General features: G+C 35.6%; 2 protein-coding genes across 3 annotated transcripts; one reads left to right on the top strand and one right to left on the bottom strand.

Annotated features, from left to right (window-relative positions):
* The first annotated feature begins 592 nt into the window (after positions 1 to 592).
* LOC103714983 (glucose-1-phosphate adenylyltransferase large subunit 1-like) lies at positions 593 to 10184 on the top strand. Its single transcript, XM_008802479.4, has 16 exons — positions 593 to 862; positions 961 to 1213; positions 1456 to 1578; positions 2644 to 2817; positions 3136 to 3228; positions 3315 to 3398; positions 3490 to 3545; positions 6534 to 6627; positions 6768 to 6880; positions 6951 to 7023; positions 7221 to 7301; positions 7540 to 7626; positions 7703 to 7807; positions 9341 to 9447; positions 9542 to 9602; positions 9692 to 10184. Exons 2-16 carry the CDS (start codon positions 989 to 991, stop codon positions 9791 to 9793), a joined length of 1578 nt encoding a protein of 525 aa, XP_008800701.2. The 5' UTR covers positions 593 to 862; positions 961 to 988; the 3' UTR covers positions 9794 to 10184.
* Positions 10185 to 10491: 307 nt separating this feature from the next.
* LOC103714984 (mannan endo-1,4-beta-mannosidase 1-like) lies at positions 10492 to 14083 on the bottom strand. 2 transcript variants are annotated; one of them, XM_017844701.2, is made up of 5 exons: positions 13647 to 14083; positions 13322 to 13516; positions 12213 to 12335; positions 11491 to 11690; positions 10492 to 11320 (listed from the first exon to the last, which is right to left on the bottom strand). In XM_017844701.2, exons 1-5 carry the CDS (start codon positions 13962 to 13964, stop codon positions 10783 to 10785), a joined length of 1374 nt encoding a protein of 457 aa, XP_017700190.1. In that variant the 5' UTR covers positions 13965 to 14083; the 3' UTR covers positions 10492 to 10782. The 2 variants fall into 2 exon arrangements, with proteins under 2 accessions (XP_017700190.1, XP_008800703.1); XM_008802481.2 differs by having other exon boundaries at positions 10492 to 11239; positions 13647 to 14075.
* Positions 14084 to 16179: the final 2096 nt, after the last annotated feature.

Here is a 16179-nt window from a genome sequence, read left to right as displayed (position 1 = left end):
TTATCATATTACAATATCTTAATAGTTATTTTAGTTGCACTTTATTGTCACAGCTCATAATTATAATAACTTCATAATTTAAATTTTAAAATTGTCACTCTTTTTAGGGCATGACTATTTGGAATATGGAACCATACTCTGAGTTCCCATTTGCTAATAATATTATTAGAATCATGGTTTTAGACTAAGCTAATACAGCTACTGCCATGTGGAGTATACATACCAATCGAGCAGAGCATCACTCGTTTGACTGAGAAAGAGAAGATTCAAAGCCTATAAACAACGGGACTTATCTGACCAATCCTCTAAACGCCCGGAGAAGTTACCAGGAGAAAAGATACCCTCATCCAAGACCAAGCGAATGTGTTAAAAAGTATACAAACCCAAATATAAATTGTCATCTAAGATGATGACCTAAATCTTAGCAAAAAAAAAAAAAAAAAAACCTAAATATTTTTAATTTAATAATAATATTGTTTTAAAAAGAGGTTTTTCCGTGATTTATGGGACTTGTTTCCCGATAGCTATAGAAGTCTTTTTGGGATCTCTGCTCCTTTTGGAGGCTCATAAAAAGGCAGCTCCTCGAAAGAAAGCAAGAAGACTTTAGGGGGAAAAAAAAGGCAAGAAGAGGAAAAAAATCAAAAATAAATTAAAATCCATGATAAAACGTGACCTCCTCACATGCCGAAGGCCCCAAATGCGGCCAGCCGCTGTCATCATTCACGCGTCTTGACGCTCTCGCCTTGCTCTCCTAAACCAAGCCCAAAGCACTCGGAGATCTCTTGAATTTTCTCAGGTCTTTGAGGCTGCTTTTGCGAGCTGAGATCTCTCGTTTATCACTTTCGGTCCATTTTTTCACAAGGTTTGTGATCCTAGTCTCAGAACCAATGCTCTTGTAAGTTGTTTGAGCTTGCCTTGTGAGTGACTGCTTTTCTTAATCCTTCTCGGTTTAAATTCCAGAGTTTGTTATTCAAGTAGAAGGGAAGCTATGGTTGGACCTGTCATGGCTCTTGGTAGTGCGGGGTTGAAGGCCAATGCATATCTGGGTCAAGTGAAGAAAGGTGGCGTTGGCAGTGGAGAAAGTGGGATTTGGGGGGAAGAGTTGTGCAGCCGGTTAGCGACGAAGTGTGTGTGGAATAGGAGTTTGGAAGGTAGGCGAAAGGCAGGAGTTACATTCTCTATTCTCACTACAGATGTTAGCAAGGAAAGCATGGTAAGTCATCAAGTAAGCGATATTGATGATACCTTTAAATTTACTATAAATATATCCGATCCACCGTAAGGAATATTCTTCCAGTTTGCTAGGTTGTTGATCTCCCTTAATGCGATGGAAGTTTTCAAGTTTATATTGACTGAAGTGATTCTTCTCTGTTTTTTTTTTTTTTTGTCTTTCCTTTTGATATGTTTGATCTGTTTCTGCTTTTGATTTATGAATGGTATTGCTTGCAAGTTCAGGTCTTTCAGACGCCGATGTTTGGGACTCAGAAGGCAGACCCCAAGAGTGTTGCTTCTATTATACTGGGAGGAGGTGCTGGGACGCAGCTATTCCCGCTCACTAGTACGAGAGCCACACCCGCTGTAAGAACATACATGCTTCTCTTCTTGAAGACTTATTTTAGTAATAAGCTTTTATGGTTGTAAATTTTTTATGGGCTCTAAGCTCCTAGAGGAAAAGCTACAGTTTGATGCTTGTCGTCTTTAACGTTTTACTTGATTGCAAGCCAAGTTGGCATGTATTTTCTATTTGGGATATATCTCTAACATTTGGTTCTTCTATGATCCATCAGGTGGATCTTGATTTCAGAAAGCATGATCTTGATTCATATAGAAATTTGAGATTAGGTTCATCCTAGAGTCTGGTGGAAGCTTGGAACCTAGCATGAACATTTCTATGAATGTCTGATGCAGAGTATAATGCTTGTTAGTAATGGTCCAAATGAGAATTTTGATTTATTTATCACTGTATCTTGATAAATATGTCCTCTCTGGTTTGATTCCGATGCGAGAAGTTTTATCATGGTCATTTATGGTACAATATACCATGTGGGTCGGTCGAGTTTGATTTTCCCTGCATCAGCCCGCAAATTATCCTTAACTCATCTTACATAATGTGTTCTCTGTTTCTTTTTTTATTTTTTTTAAAGTATGGTTGTCTGTAGTCCCCTATATCCCACCTTTGTATATGGTCAACCTTTTGTATTCTTTGTCTCTAAATTCTTTGTGCACTATCATTTACATGTTTCTTTTTTGTAATTAACTTTTTCTATCACAAATCTAAGTAACATAATTTTGTCTCTTTCTTTGATGTAGAATATTTTTTGTGTGTATTTCGTTCTCCATATTATTTTGTTAATTGATAATAAATACTTTCAAATTTTTGAGCAGAATGGGGACACAAGGTCACCACCATTTCATAGATAAAATGAAATAATGTGATAAATAATATTTTTAAAACACTTAATGTTCATATCTACTCTTTATGATCAGTAATTAGATCAATAAAAATCTATGGCAATTGCAAGTTTGTTGCTGATAAGCGATTAGGATAGTCATTTTCAAATTTCCCTAACATTTATTGAAGTGAAACATGATTCCTTTTTATGTTTTAGAATGAAATTGACAACATGATTTCACATCATATAGGTGCCTGTTGGAGGATGCTACAGACTTATCGATATTCCAATGAGCAATTGCATCAACAGTGGCATAAACAAGATATTTATTACAACTCAGTTCAATTCAGCTTCTCTCAATCGGCACATTCATCGTACATATAATCTTGGGAGTGGCATCAACTTCGGTGATGGATTTATTGAGGTAAAGTTTCTTAACTATTAAGCTAATTCAAAGTTTCTATTTCATTCTAATGAATAATATCAAGCCCAATCAAGAAGATCATCAGATTAATTGTCTCATACCTCTTGATGGTAATGGTGACGTGGCTAATAAAGAACTATATAGCTGGCTGTAAACCACTACATATCGTTACCTAAACCTGCCCCAGAATAAGGATTCCAATTTTTGTTGTATTTATGATACATCGCTCTTATTGATGTATGGGAATTTTTTCACTTGATGTTTTAAAGCAACTCTGCTTCGATTGCCAATGAAAAGTTGATTTCGTTCCATAAGCAGGTTCTGGCAGCTACACAAACACCAGGAGAAGCTGGAATGAACTGGTTTCAGGGTACAGCAGATGCTGTTAGACAATTCATTTGGGTGTTTGAGGTTAGCAATTGTTGGACAAGGAAAAGACCCACTAAGCCATATGATGAGATTTCATGTTACATCTTAGTTTCCTTGTGCGTTCACAGGATAACAGGAATAAGAATATTGAGCACATTCTTATTTTGTCTGGAGATCACCTATATCGTATGGACTACATGGAGTTCATGCAGGTAAGCTGGAACATAGTCAATCAATTGCTTTTGTTGTTTTCATTGCCATGCTTGCTTACTTACATAGTTATATCGTACATCATATATGCAGAAGCATATTGATACAGGTGCTGATATTACAGTCTCATGTGTTCCTGTGGGTGACAGGTATGTTAGATGTGCATAATTATCTTGTATTTTCGACTTCATGGGCACTGGAGCCTATAGGTTGTAATTAACTCAGGGCAAAAATTTCAGACCATTTATGATAAAAAAAAGAAGATGCACATAATTACTTTTTCTCAAAATGAAATGTTTGTAAAATTCTTGCATGTATTCTGTCTGCAATATATATTACTTAAATTTGATATGACTACGAGTTCCTGAAAAAACTCCAAAAGTGTATACTTTGTGCGTGTTCAGCTACAGTACATCCTTATGTCCCTCTAAAGTCTAAAACACTTTGCTTCTTTCAGCCCTAGTCGTGAGTTACTTGTTATATTTCATAATCTAGTCATAAGATTCTCCAAAATATTGAAAATTAACCATATTTTCATTGAGTTCTTATTGAGAAAAATCTCATAACATTCTGGTGACTATATGAAAGAATATGGCATGACCAAGCAAATTATTAGTGAAAAAATAAGGTTAATGAATTAATCAGAAATATTATGAACTTTAGTAAATTCTGCCTTTCATTAAAGAAATTATTCTTTAACTAATCTCTTTTTTTCTCTGAACGTGAAACTTTAAATCTTTTCTGAAATTTTTGCTCGAGTTGCTGAAATAGTGTAATCTTGGCACCTTAATGACTATAATCACTTTCAGCTTAGTATAATCTCAACAAACAATGACAACATGCAAAAGTTGCTCTTAACGCCAGTAAGGGAAAATGATGTTTGAAATTAGGAGAGTATGTGGTTAGGTTTCTAAGGTGCAAAAGGTCTACATGCAGGGACTGTTGACCACATTAACATCACCTATTAGCTTCAGACTTCTGTCCCTTCTTTTTAACTATGTGCAGGTGATATGAGATTAATCGGTTTTTATTACCCATTACAGTTATGAGTACAAGCTAAAAATGACATATGGACATGCCAACATAGTATTTACATTTAGGATAATGCCACATAGTATTTACAACTATGTGTTTTATGGACTGCAGCAGTGTGAATACATCCATATGTCATTTTCAGTTCCTAACACAGTATAAATCTACTATAGATCAATTACATGAAACACAGTGCCTGTAATTAACAATAAATTACTAATTCCCCATAACTATTTAAGCAGACTCAATCATGAAGTCTCTATGTAAGATTCCTATGCATCATTGTTATTATAATTTTTCCTTAGCTTGTCGATCATCTTCTTATCATTTTTTTTTTGCTTCTTGAAACTCAGAGATCTTTCTTTTGCCGCATCCTTTTTTTTTTTGAGAAATTTGGAACCGGCCAACAGTACCGGTCGGTACTGGCCCAAACCGGCCAATCATACCGGCTCGTATCGATTCTAAATTTTTTTTGAGCTTTTGGATGCGTGAACCAGACCAACCAGTGATACTGGTTTGGTACCGGTCTGTATCAGTCCGAACTGGTACCGGTTCGGCGATCCTTGGTTCAGCCTCATCTTTTATGTCAAAATTCTTTTTCTTTACACACATGATTCCTTGAGCCATTTGCGTTTGTGGTTAGTTTCATAATCATATAATTGTTTGTTTAAATCCTTGAGAAGCAGGGAGATTATTAAGGCCCCGTTTGGGGGAGCTGTTGGCAGTAGAGCTTTTGGAAGTAGAGTTTTTATAAAAAGCTGTTTGCTGTTTGGTAACTACATTTCTAAAGTGTTGTGGCACTTTAACATGTGTTTGGTAAACAAACCGAGAAAATACTTTTGTATGATAAAATTACCATAAAGGACATTGCATAGTATTATACAACAAATCATAATAAAATATAACATATATTAATACATAAATATATGATATAGTATAATATTAATGTAATGTAATATAATGTTATTATAATATAGTAATATAACATTGTATACTATAGCATAATAATTTAATATAATATTAAATTATTTAATATAACATGTCAATGTGTTATGATATAATGTAATATAATATTATATTTATAGTATAATACAATAATAAAGGTATAAAATAATATAATTATTATCGTACATTAATTTTTCATAATATAACATAATATTAAATTATTTAACATAACATATTAATGTATTATGATATAATATAATATAATATTACATTTATAGTATAATACAATAGTAAAGGTATAAATATTATAATTATTAGCGTAAATTAATTTTTCATAATATAACATAATACTAAATTATTTAACATAACATATTAATGTATTATGATATAATAAAATATAATATTATATTTATAGTATAATATAGTAATAAAGGTATAAAATATTAATAATAAATTTTGGAAGGAATGGAGAAAGAAATTAAAATTTTTTTCTTCTAAAACATGATTCAAAAGATGTGTACAAAAATAGGAAACAAGAATACCTTTTTTTGCACGGAAGGAAGTCTGATCAACAGCTAGGGTTCTTTGTTAGGGCTCTAAGCAGATTTTTAGGTATATAAAGGGACAAAGTATGTAATTGTTATATTTTGTTATGAGTATTTTGGTCAAAAAAATAGCTTTCTGACAAAGCTCAAAACAACTTTTTCGGAAAGCTCCAAAATTAAGCTTCTTCCAAAAAGTTTTGTACCTTTCTGAAAAAGCTAAAACAGTTTTCTGAAATTTTTATCTTCCTTTTTCATCTAAAAGTGCTTTTGGAGGGCCAGAAAGTGCTTTTTGGCCATTCAAAAGCTCCCCCAAACGGGGCCTAATTCCAAGTTACTTATTCAAACATTGTTCTCCTCTTCACGTTGTACTAGATTATGTACATCTAGTCATCTTCTCTGTTCACTCCCAATTTTCTAATCCATCTCTTGAGCTAAAATGATATGAAAAGGATGGTCTCCGACACAAGCTCATTTTCTGTATGCTTGAATTCATTTGTTGCAACTGTGCCCTGTCTAATAATTTACAGAAATAAGTGGTGGTTTTCTGCTTTTTTTATATATTTTTTATACATGTATTTTTTTGTTTTCACTGACTTGATATATATTATCTGAAAGCCGTGCATCTGACTATGGATTGATGAAGATCGATAAGACAGGCCGCATTATCCAATTCTCTGAGAAACCCAAGAGTGCTGATTTGGAAGCTATGGTTAGAAAATATCCTCTCAATTCCCTCTTCTGTTGTAATTTAACTCTGATATATAGAATATAATCTCTGCTGCTACACTGTTCCCCTCTGTCATAAAGTGTTGAACAATTCTAATTAGAAAGTCTGTTGGTGGTATGCAGAAAGTTGACACCACTTTTCTCAGACTATCCCATCAAGATGCTAAGAGATATCCCTATATTGCGTCAATGGGAGTTTATGTCTTTCGACGAGATGTTCTTCTAAAGCTTCTAAGGTAATTTCACCCTTCTTGAGGAGACTGTTTTTTCAGAGTGTTCATTTTTGATACTTCTTATCATTTTTAGGTGGAGGTATCCAAAATCCAATGACTTTGGTTCAGAGATCCTTCCATCATCTGTGAAGGATTATAATGTTCAGGTGAGAGAGTACTTTAAGCCTGAATTTAGCTTATCTATTTGCTCCACCTCCTCTTCAGCTAGTCGATGAGTTATATCTGGTAATAAGCTCAAAGTGGGGTCTGAAGTGATATCTGAATGCAACTATAGGCCCACATATCTTGTTTCCTTATCATGCTATAAAAATTGATGAGTTATTGATGATTCCTGTCTTGGCAGGCATATTTATTCAACGACTACTGGGAGGATATTGGAACAATCAAGCCATTCTTCGATGCTAATTTGGCACTCACAGACCAGGTTACAATTGCTTATTGAGAAATAGTAGGAAGTAGGAACTAACATAGTATTTGTTGTTCGCAATTATGAGGTCATGTATTTAGCAAATTTTTATTAGCATCATTTTATAGTGTTACAAAAATCAAAATCATGTTCGAAATTAGAATGCGCATAATTTGCCATTATCATTAGAATTTCTTTATTCCTGAAAATATGAAATGGAAGTTGATTTCATGTCCATGTTTTTGTCTTTGTGCAGCCTCCAAAATTTCAGTTTTATGATCCAAAGACACCCTTCTTCACATCACCTCGATTTTTACCCCCAACCAAAATAGAAAAATGCAGGGTATATGGAAATAATTTATGAGATTCTCATCTCTATTATAATCTTTTGTCATCTCATAGTGAAATCGACCATGCAGGTCTTGGATGCAATTATTTCACATGGATGCTTCTTGCGGGAATGTAGTGTTCAACATTCTATCGTAGGAGTGCGCTCACGTTTGGATTATGGTGCAGAATTGAAGGTATATAACTAAGATTTGACTTTATTATCAAAAGTTTAGTCCTTTCTATTTGAAAATCTTTTGAAGTTGTTAAGAATCAACTCAGAGCTCTAACCAAGTCTAACAAGGGAGTCTAAGTTTCCTGTAAAATTGTAAGATAAATGTTTGTGCTTGCACGCATGCGCAACCCTGTCCCTTTTATTTTGGACTAAGTTGTTCTTTTTCGGAATATTGTTCTGGTAAATCTAAGTATTAGTGAAAGTAAGCCATCTAAAACCTCTATTTATTTTAAAGATTGGCAGTATTAGAAAGATTAACAGGGTTAAATGTTACGTATATAGAATTTCCATAGATTCCAGGAAAACTACTGAGATGTAGTGTTTCCAAATAAAGACATTGCTTTTACTTCATGAGCAAGGGATATCTTAGGATTTAGAATAAAGGAGCTCCTCCCCCTTGATATATATCCCACATGTTTATCAAAGGCAGCAAGCTTCCACGCCTGCTTGGAAGGTAAGAAAACCTTACTTTAATGCCTTTCCACTTGAAGGGGCGAAATACTTTCTTCCAATTTTCTCTCAGCCCACCCATGCTTTTTCCTCTTCACCATCACAGAAAAAGCTATATTCTCTTGCTACATGGGCTTCTATTCTTTTGTTTCTCATTTTGCATGCCCATGCCATCCCATTGGTCTTGATGACTTTATTCTAGCTTTCCTCATCTTCCGGCAAATGTTGGTTAAATTGCTTTTGCTTATTTCTAACCCATCTTTATTTGCTTTGCATCCTTATTTATTTGAATGTACAATCCAACCTTTACAATGTTTCCAATATTACTTATCCCTTCTACCTTTTCTCTCAGTCTCACCTCATTGACCACTCCAGAAATACATTTCTTTTGATCCGTCCTGCTCCAATTATCTGTTCCTCGGCGGTTTTCATTAGTATATAAGAGAACAATTATAACAACACTAGGGTATCTCTTGTCCTTAGACTTGGTTTAAAGTCTCCTACTGTGTTTTTTTACCCTAAAGTGGTGTTTTTTATACTTGGCTTGGCTTCCACATTTCTAAATCATGATTTTATTAGCAAGACTTTAGTCCACACTTTTTTTCATTAATTTAGTTTAAACTTGTATCATCCATAGATAGCTCACTACAAGAGGCATCGAACACACTCACAAACAACTTGCAACATGACAAATTTTCTCTTGAAACTTCAAATGTCTTGTAGATGCTCCAGAGTTCCAGTAAAAAACTGAAGCTATCATGTTTTTATTGTCTGTGTAATGGGTATCTGATCTGAAGATACTAACTAAGAATCAAATAATGTACATCTATTGAAAATTACAATGTCATTGTTCTTTTTATCAGGTAATATTGCTCGTGAATACTAATTATAATGCCAGAAACATCATGAGTGCTAATGTTAGAAAAAATTGACAGCAAAAAAGATTGAAGGATAGGCTAACATTTCAAAACCATTGGGAGACTTTCAGATCTTGTACCGGAACTTGGCTAATGTTGATTTTTTCGCTCTCTCCTGAGCATCTCAGGATACTGTGATGATGGGCGCTGACAACTATGAAACTGAAGCTGAAATTGCTTCTCTACTGGCAGAGGGTAAGGTTCCAATTGGTGTGGGACGAAATACCAAAATCAGGTGAGACTTAGATCGGTACCTTCTATGAACATATGCAAGCTTAACTTAAAAGTTTGTATGCTGGAAGCTCTAAGGTTTTTCTCTATTATTCCAGTAATTGCATCATCGACATGAATGTCAGGATTGGAAAAAATATCGTCATTGCAAACAAAGATGTATGTGCTACTTTTCATATTTGTTCATCCTTGCCAGAAATTTTGGTATCTATGTTGACTTTGCAGACTGCGCCCTTCCTTCATAACAGGGTGTTCAGGAAGCTGATAGGCCGCATGAAGGATTCTATATAAGATCTGGGATCACAATAATCCTGAAGAATGCAACCATCAAAGACGGAACAATCATATAAAGCACCCTTTTGCCGGATGCTTCGTATTGGGTGTATTTTGAGGCCATGGAGCCCGATGAGCTAGGAAGAAGGATGGATGAGCTAGGGCATAACCTTATGCTGTAAAGATCAAATATGTAAGCTGGTGTTTAGTTCTTTATGGTTTATATCTTGCTAATAATAAGATTCAGAAGGCTTCCTGCAACCTCCAGACCTCCAGACGACAAGCAACAGGGTGGCAGCTGCATCCTTGTATTTAAGTTCATTCATGTTTCAGAGTGCTGCTAGTATCAATAAATCAAGAGGCATGTTGCTTCTTTTTCTTATGTAAATAAATTTAGCTGTAGTGAGTCTTTAAGTCTTTTGTAATATGAACGTTATCCCATAATGGAACTCTAGTTGTTTGCTCTTATGGAGGTATGATGCATGGATGGCGAAGCAGAAATCTTTCATTCTTGCTATAACCTTCTCGCAAGGGGCACAGAACTGTTATTATTGAATTAATGTGGTTCAGAGATAACACTTCTTCACCACTATGCTGCATCAGAATCTTCATCGGTTGATTAAGAAAGAATGCAGAGAATTTTGATGAAGCTGTATCAATTAATTACCACAAGCTTGATTTGGTGATGTTCAAGCATTCGGTATCAATAAACATTGTATTTGTTTATATACAGGATACCAAGCAGTAATAATTCTTTTGCTCTTTCAATTATTGCATGGAAGAACATGCATAAGATTCATGGTCAAGGTAATTTATTTATATCAATATCAGTAACAGTTAATGTTTGATTTCATGCTGGACAAGACAGTTTAAAGGACAAATGCTTAGTTAACTTGTATCGTCCGAATGCCTGCACATCTTCTCCGCCTTCCAAATAAAATCAGCAAAGCCATTCTCTTGGATGAAGGAAAATCATCTCAAGTGACAGCAAACTTCCTTAAGCTTTCGCTCATCTAGGTATCTTCATGTCAAGTATCTGCAGTTTTCATAACTACTATCATCTAGCTTAATTTCCTCCATTCTTTCCTTTGTTTGCATCGTGCTGCTGCTTCCTTCTCATAGCCTTTGCCTTCTCCAGTTGCTCGATGTCTCGCATTCTAGCGTACAGCTTCACCAAATAGTGAAGTCTACGGCAGTGGGCGGCGATCATTTTGGCTGTGGAAGGTGTTTCATTTAGAATAATTTCGTAACCATCTCTGAATGAGTCCATTCCTTCAGTCAGGAGCTGCCAGAAAAGGCCACCTGCAGTCGCACCCCCTGTTCTTGCTGACCAATAGATTTTAGAAAACACTGTATTAAACAATGCATCCCTCTGGGAGCTGCTGAAGCCAGGATCCTTCCAGGATTTTCCGAACTCGGTTAGGAGCAATGGCTTTCTGAGGATATTGCGTGCATCTTGGATGTGGGAGTCAAGCCATGTATTCAGGAAAGCAAGTTGCGCTTGATCATTCGAATTAGACAACCTGCGTCCAATCAAGGAAGCGATAACATTGATTAATACTTTTGGGAAAGCAAGTTGCATTTGATCATTTGAATTGGACAACCTGCGCCCGATCAAGGAAACAAAAAAATGGATCAATATTGGAACATTTGTGATGCCAAGCATGAGAAGTTGTGTAATAATGCAAAGCATTCTTAGGCGACTCCATGATTAGAAATGAGAAAACTAGTAATTATTTGGGTGCAAATCTGTGAATCCACTGTGTATGATTACCATTGGTCGGGATAGGAATGAACGGTGGCGAAATCGATGCCAGGAATCTGATTGTTGGATATGAAATCTGTTCCCACTTGAAAACCTGTATTGAATTGCTGCTGTTTTGATGATGCTCCATAAAATCCCTCGAGACCAACTTCCAGCAAGTGGTTACTGTCTGTGGACTTCACAAAGGCAGCCATCTCCATGATCCATGCCTGTATATTAAGAAGCAATGAAGATGGCTTGACAAGAACCCACAATAAGGAACGATAGCACAAATTATTCCCTACATCTAACTGCCCTTGGAAATACCAAAGTCTGCTGTCAGTAGATAATAACATAAATGTCAGATTGAGGTTTCAGCTCTGCACTTTAAAAGCACTCATATCCATGACCGACTACGATAGACATCGATCCTTGTGAATTCACCTCGGTAAAGACCCGCAGATAACTTGCCGGCTCTGAGGATATCTTCCTGAACCTAAATTATCTCTTCATTTTATTCTAAAGAATGGCCGGAATGTCACATCAGGAAACGGTATGAAGAATGCTTTTGAGAGGTTGATGAATAAGCCAGGCTTGTTTCTTGAGTTATCAAAGGAGGAAATTGCAAATAATACTCTAATTTCATCAGGAAACAAGGTAAGTTTACCTCAAGAAAAAAGAATTTTTCTATGGAAATCCTGAAAATAATCGAAGTAACAGGAAAGGACAAAAAGAGTGAACCATAAAAGAACCTGAATGGTCCTTCCTGATGGATCTGATTGGCATCTTGGCTCATTCATAAGCTCCCATGCAAAGATTGTTGGGTCATTCTTGTAAGCAACTCCAGTAATGGTGTTAACTCTTGTGAGCACAGTCTTCACAATAAGAAAATAAAAAGAAAATAAAGGTCAGAACAGTGGTAATCAACCTTTAAAATTAAAAGAAAAGGAAAAAAAAAAAGGATATCATTATAAAATGGTAAAGGAAATGATAATCAGTTGCCTAAAGTTCATTAAGAATATATAGGTGGTTAAAGTCCAAAACCTTCAAGATAATTATTAGAAAGCAACAGATTTCATCCAATAAGAAGCCTATTGCAGAGGCAAGAAAAGAGCTATTAATACAAAATATTCATTCACAAACAACCGCAAGTAGCATTGAGCCAAATAAAGAATTAAATGAGATATTTCACTAATATACGTCAACGAAAATAAAAAACATAAAAGAGGAGAAGAACAAGAAACATCATTTTCTTGGATAGACTACCAGGGAATTTATTAGTTCAGACTTCAAATATTCTGTCATTCAGACAAAAATGAAAGCCCAAACTTTCATAGGATAAGATTATAAGGACATTTGTTAGGCATTCATATCCATGATTAATCTTTAAGACAAGGTGGGGGAATATTACTGCAGAGATTTTTGTTTGCTCTAGTATTAATATTCTGGGATTTTTCATGTAAATCGTTAGTCTTCACCCAAGTATGTGTGGAGACTCAATGGTTTCAAATAGTTAAATTTATACGACTATCTGGCAACATTTGCTCCCTAAATCATCATTCAAAAACTCAGTCTAGGTCAAATATCTCGTTCCCACAACAAAAAAAAGGGGAGAAACAAGTCAGTAAATAAAAACAAATTATATACTGTCCTAAAATAAACAGATCATCATCAAATTGCATATAAATATCCTCCTTTTTTTTAACTTTTCTTCATGGACTCGTTGCTCATTCAACAAAATTTTTTGTAAACGTTGCTACAGAGAGAACACCCACCACAACAAAAAATAAGCCAGAAGTTTAGAAAGGAAAAAGGAAAAAAAATGGAGGAATCATATGTTACACTTCCACCTTCTTCCTACCTTGACATGATTTTTGTAGAATCCTTTAACCGTAGGGTTGGTGAAGAACCCATCATCAGATGCAATGTTCTGACCTTGATTCCTGGCCCATTGCACATACTGCTTCTTCCCTCCAAAGCTGTCGTAGTTGTTCACCAAGCTCAATATTAGCCGGATCTTGTACTTTCTGGCCTCAGATACAACAAAATCCAACCCCTAGGCATAACAAATGGATAAATAAATTCATATAAATATATAAAAAATTATAAAAACTCGAGGAAAAAATTTAGGAGATCAAGAAAAGAAAGCAAAAAAAAAAAAAGGTGGGGGAATGGATTTGTGAGACCTTGAACATTTGCTCATTGTAAGAACCAGGGGAGTACTGCAACGCTGTGCTCCCCCCATCATTGAAGGCCCAAGTTCTAGCCACAGAGAGCCCATGGCTGGAGGCTTCTCTGAAGGCATTGGAGACCTTGTACCTCTGAGAAGGATCCGAGGCTACGTAGGTGAGCCAGTAGGCATTGAACCCATTGGCGAAGAATGGGTTCCCATGCAGAACAAAATGCAGCCCCTTTGTCCTTACGAAACCCCCCTTGGCCTCGACATGACGCTGTGGACTCAGCAACAAGACCAAAAGCAGCGCTGAAAGGCTCAGTTTCTTCATCTTTTTCCTCTCTTTGAGATGGGTTTCTGAGAAGGAATGCAGGAGAAGGAAGCCTTGTAGGATTTAATGGCGTGTCTTCCCTTCCGCCTCTGGTGTACAGAGATTCCAAGGATGAGCTTATATAGGCCTGCGAGATGATGCTTGTGACCTACCGGTGGACCTGCTCTCGAAATAAGAAACAGGAGCAAGCATGTGATGACGACATAAAATTCTTCTGGCTCTCCCTCCATGTGGAAGGAATTGTTGCTTTTTATCGATATGGGGAAAGTTGAGAAGGTATTGTTTGGTGTTTGTTGTCATGGTATTAATCTAAATATAGTTTAATGGTTGTTAATGGTTATGTTCAGTAAGATTTACTGGGTCAGCTAATCAGCATGAGCCAAACAAAATTATCAATCAAATTCCTGTAATCAAGGGATCACTATTTGGGGGGCTAATGTGGGTGATCATATGTATATATGTGTACACACACATATGTGTATATATATATACACACATATCTATATATATACACACACATATACATATACATATATACATATATGTGTGTAATGAGCCAATTAGGGTAGTAGTAATTTTTGTCAAAGGTGCATGTTTGAGGAATAAAGCCAATTCTAATATTGATCAATCATAAACCTTTCTTTTTTAATGGAAAACATGTCGATGAAGCTAATGTAGAAGCTTCCATTGGATGTTAATGGTTTTGGATCTTTTGGTCACAAGATCACCATCAAAATCTAAATCAACCGGGATTCTCTTACGTGAATAAAATATTATGCATTCTTGGATGGCCACTATCAGAAGATAAACACTCATCAAATAATGCACGTTGTATATGACATGGTATGCATTTGTAGACTTTCTTATTTGATGGCTATCCATCTCTTAATGGTAGCTATTCATGATTGTGCAACACTTTGCGGTGATGCATGCATGCCATAGAGGATCTGTGCTCGATCTAAATGATGCTTGTATGTGAATGATGCTTAGTTTTCCTCTCCATGCGATATCTACGAGTTCTGGACGAGTACTTTTTTTTGACCCATTTTTTGTGATTTTTTTTTTTGGCGCTACAAATCCTTGGCAATGTTGACGGTGTGTATTTCTTCAAAATCTCTTTTTGAGCAATATGGTCTGTTTAAAAAAGCATCCATCAAAGGAGAGACAGGATCCGCTAGTTGTTTGTTTTGGTTGATCAACGAGACAAGCTAGAATTGATGGGTCTAAGAATAAATAAACGTATGACCGCAAGAGAGATGATTTCTTGCCTCCTAGTGATAGAAACATTTTATTACGCAGGAACCACTTTTTTAAAGCTTAAGTGCGGCACTCTGCTTTCCTGGATTTCTCGATGAAATCAGATGCTCATGCTCTTTTCGTGTGAGAAAAGAGTACCTTATGCTGTGAATGACCACACTTTATTGGTACAGGTAATATTGCTGTAGCTGGGCACAGATGGGTGTAGATTTTAAATCCAATAAAATATAGGTTTTTACGCAGAAAAATTCTCAACACACAAAGAGACAAACTTGATTGCTATATTAATAAGAGGGAATGATGGAGGACTATGGCCAAATGCATGAATCAAACAACATTATAATAGTTCTTAGGGCACTGACATGCTCTTGTAGTACATTAGATTTGAAAACTTTTGACAAGCTCCTACCACTCCCTCATTCTACTTCGCAAATGGATCACAACTATGGAAATCACACGTTTCATGCAACCGAGTATTTTACCCAAGTTCCATTTGAGAAGTAGGTTTGATTGGTTCAACCATAATAGTCTTGGCTTTTGAAAAAACAATAAAAAGAACTTCAAAGTATATGTAGAGATGAAATATATATTAAAGAGCTTTTATTTTTTTGTCTTTTAAGAAAGGGAAAGATACACCAACTGTAATATAATTAAGGCAATCAAGAATATTTTTTTTGGTGCAAGCAATCAAGAATAATTGTTTGCTAAGCAGAACAGTAGAATCAAAAAAAGATGTTGCAATTAACGAAGGATGAACGAAAATGGATCAATATTTGCCATAGACAATGAAACGGGTTTCTTTTCGTCCCTTCCTAACCAATTTCGTTTCATCTAAAATAGCAAGGGGATGACTTGCCCAACACATTTTGTTCAAAGGAAATTCAAATCATGAAGCTGGAAATTAAAGCAACAAATAAAGGAATCACTTAAAAGTTGAGAATAATCTCTAAACAAAATG

The sequence above is a fragment of the Phoenix dactylifera genome, chromosome 11 (assembly GCF_009389715.1).
Source record: "Phoenix dactylifera cultivar Barhee BC4 chromosome 11, palm_55x_up_171113_PBpolish2nd_filt_p, whole genome shotgun sequence".
Lineage (NCBI taxonomy): Eukaryota > Viridiplantae > Streptophyta > Magnoliopsida > Arecales > Arecaceae > Phoenix > Phoenix dactylifera.
The sequence above is the reverse complement of the archived record's forward strand: the minus strand, read 5'-3'. Positions and strand labels throughout refer to the sequence as shown.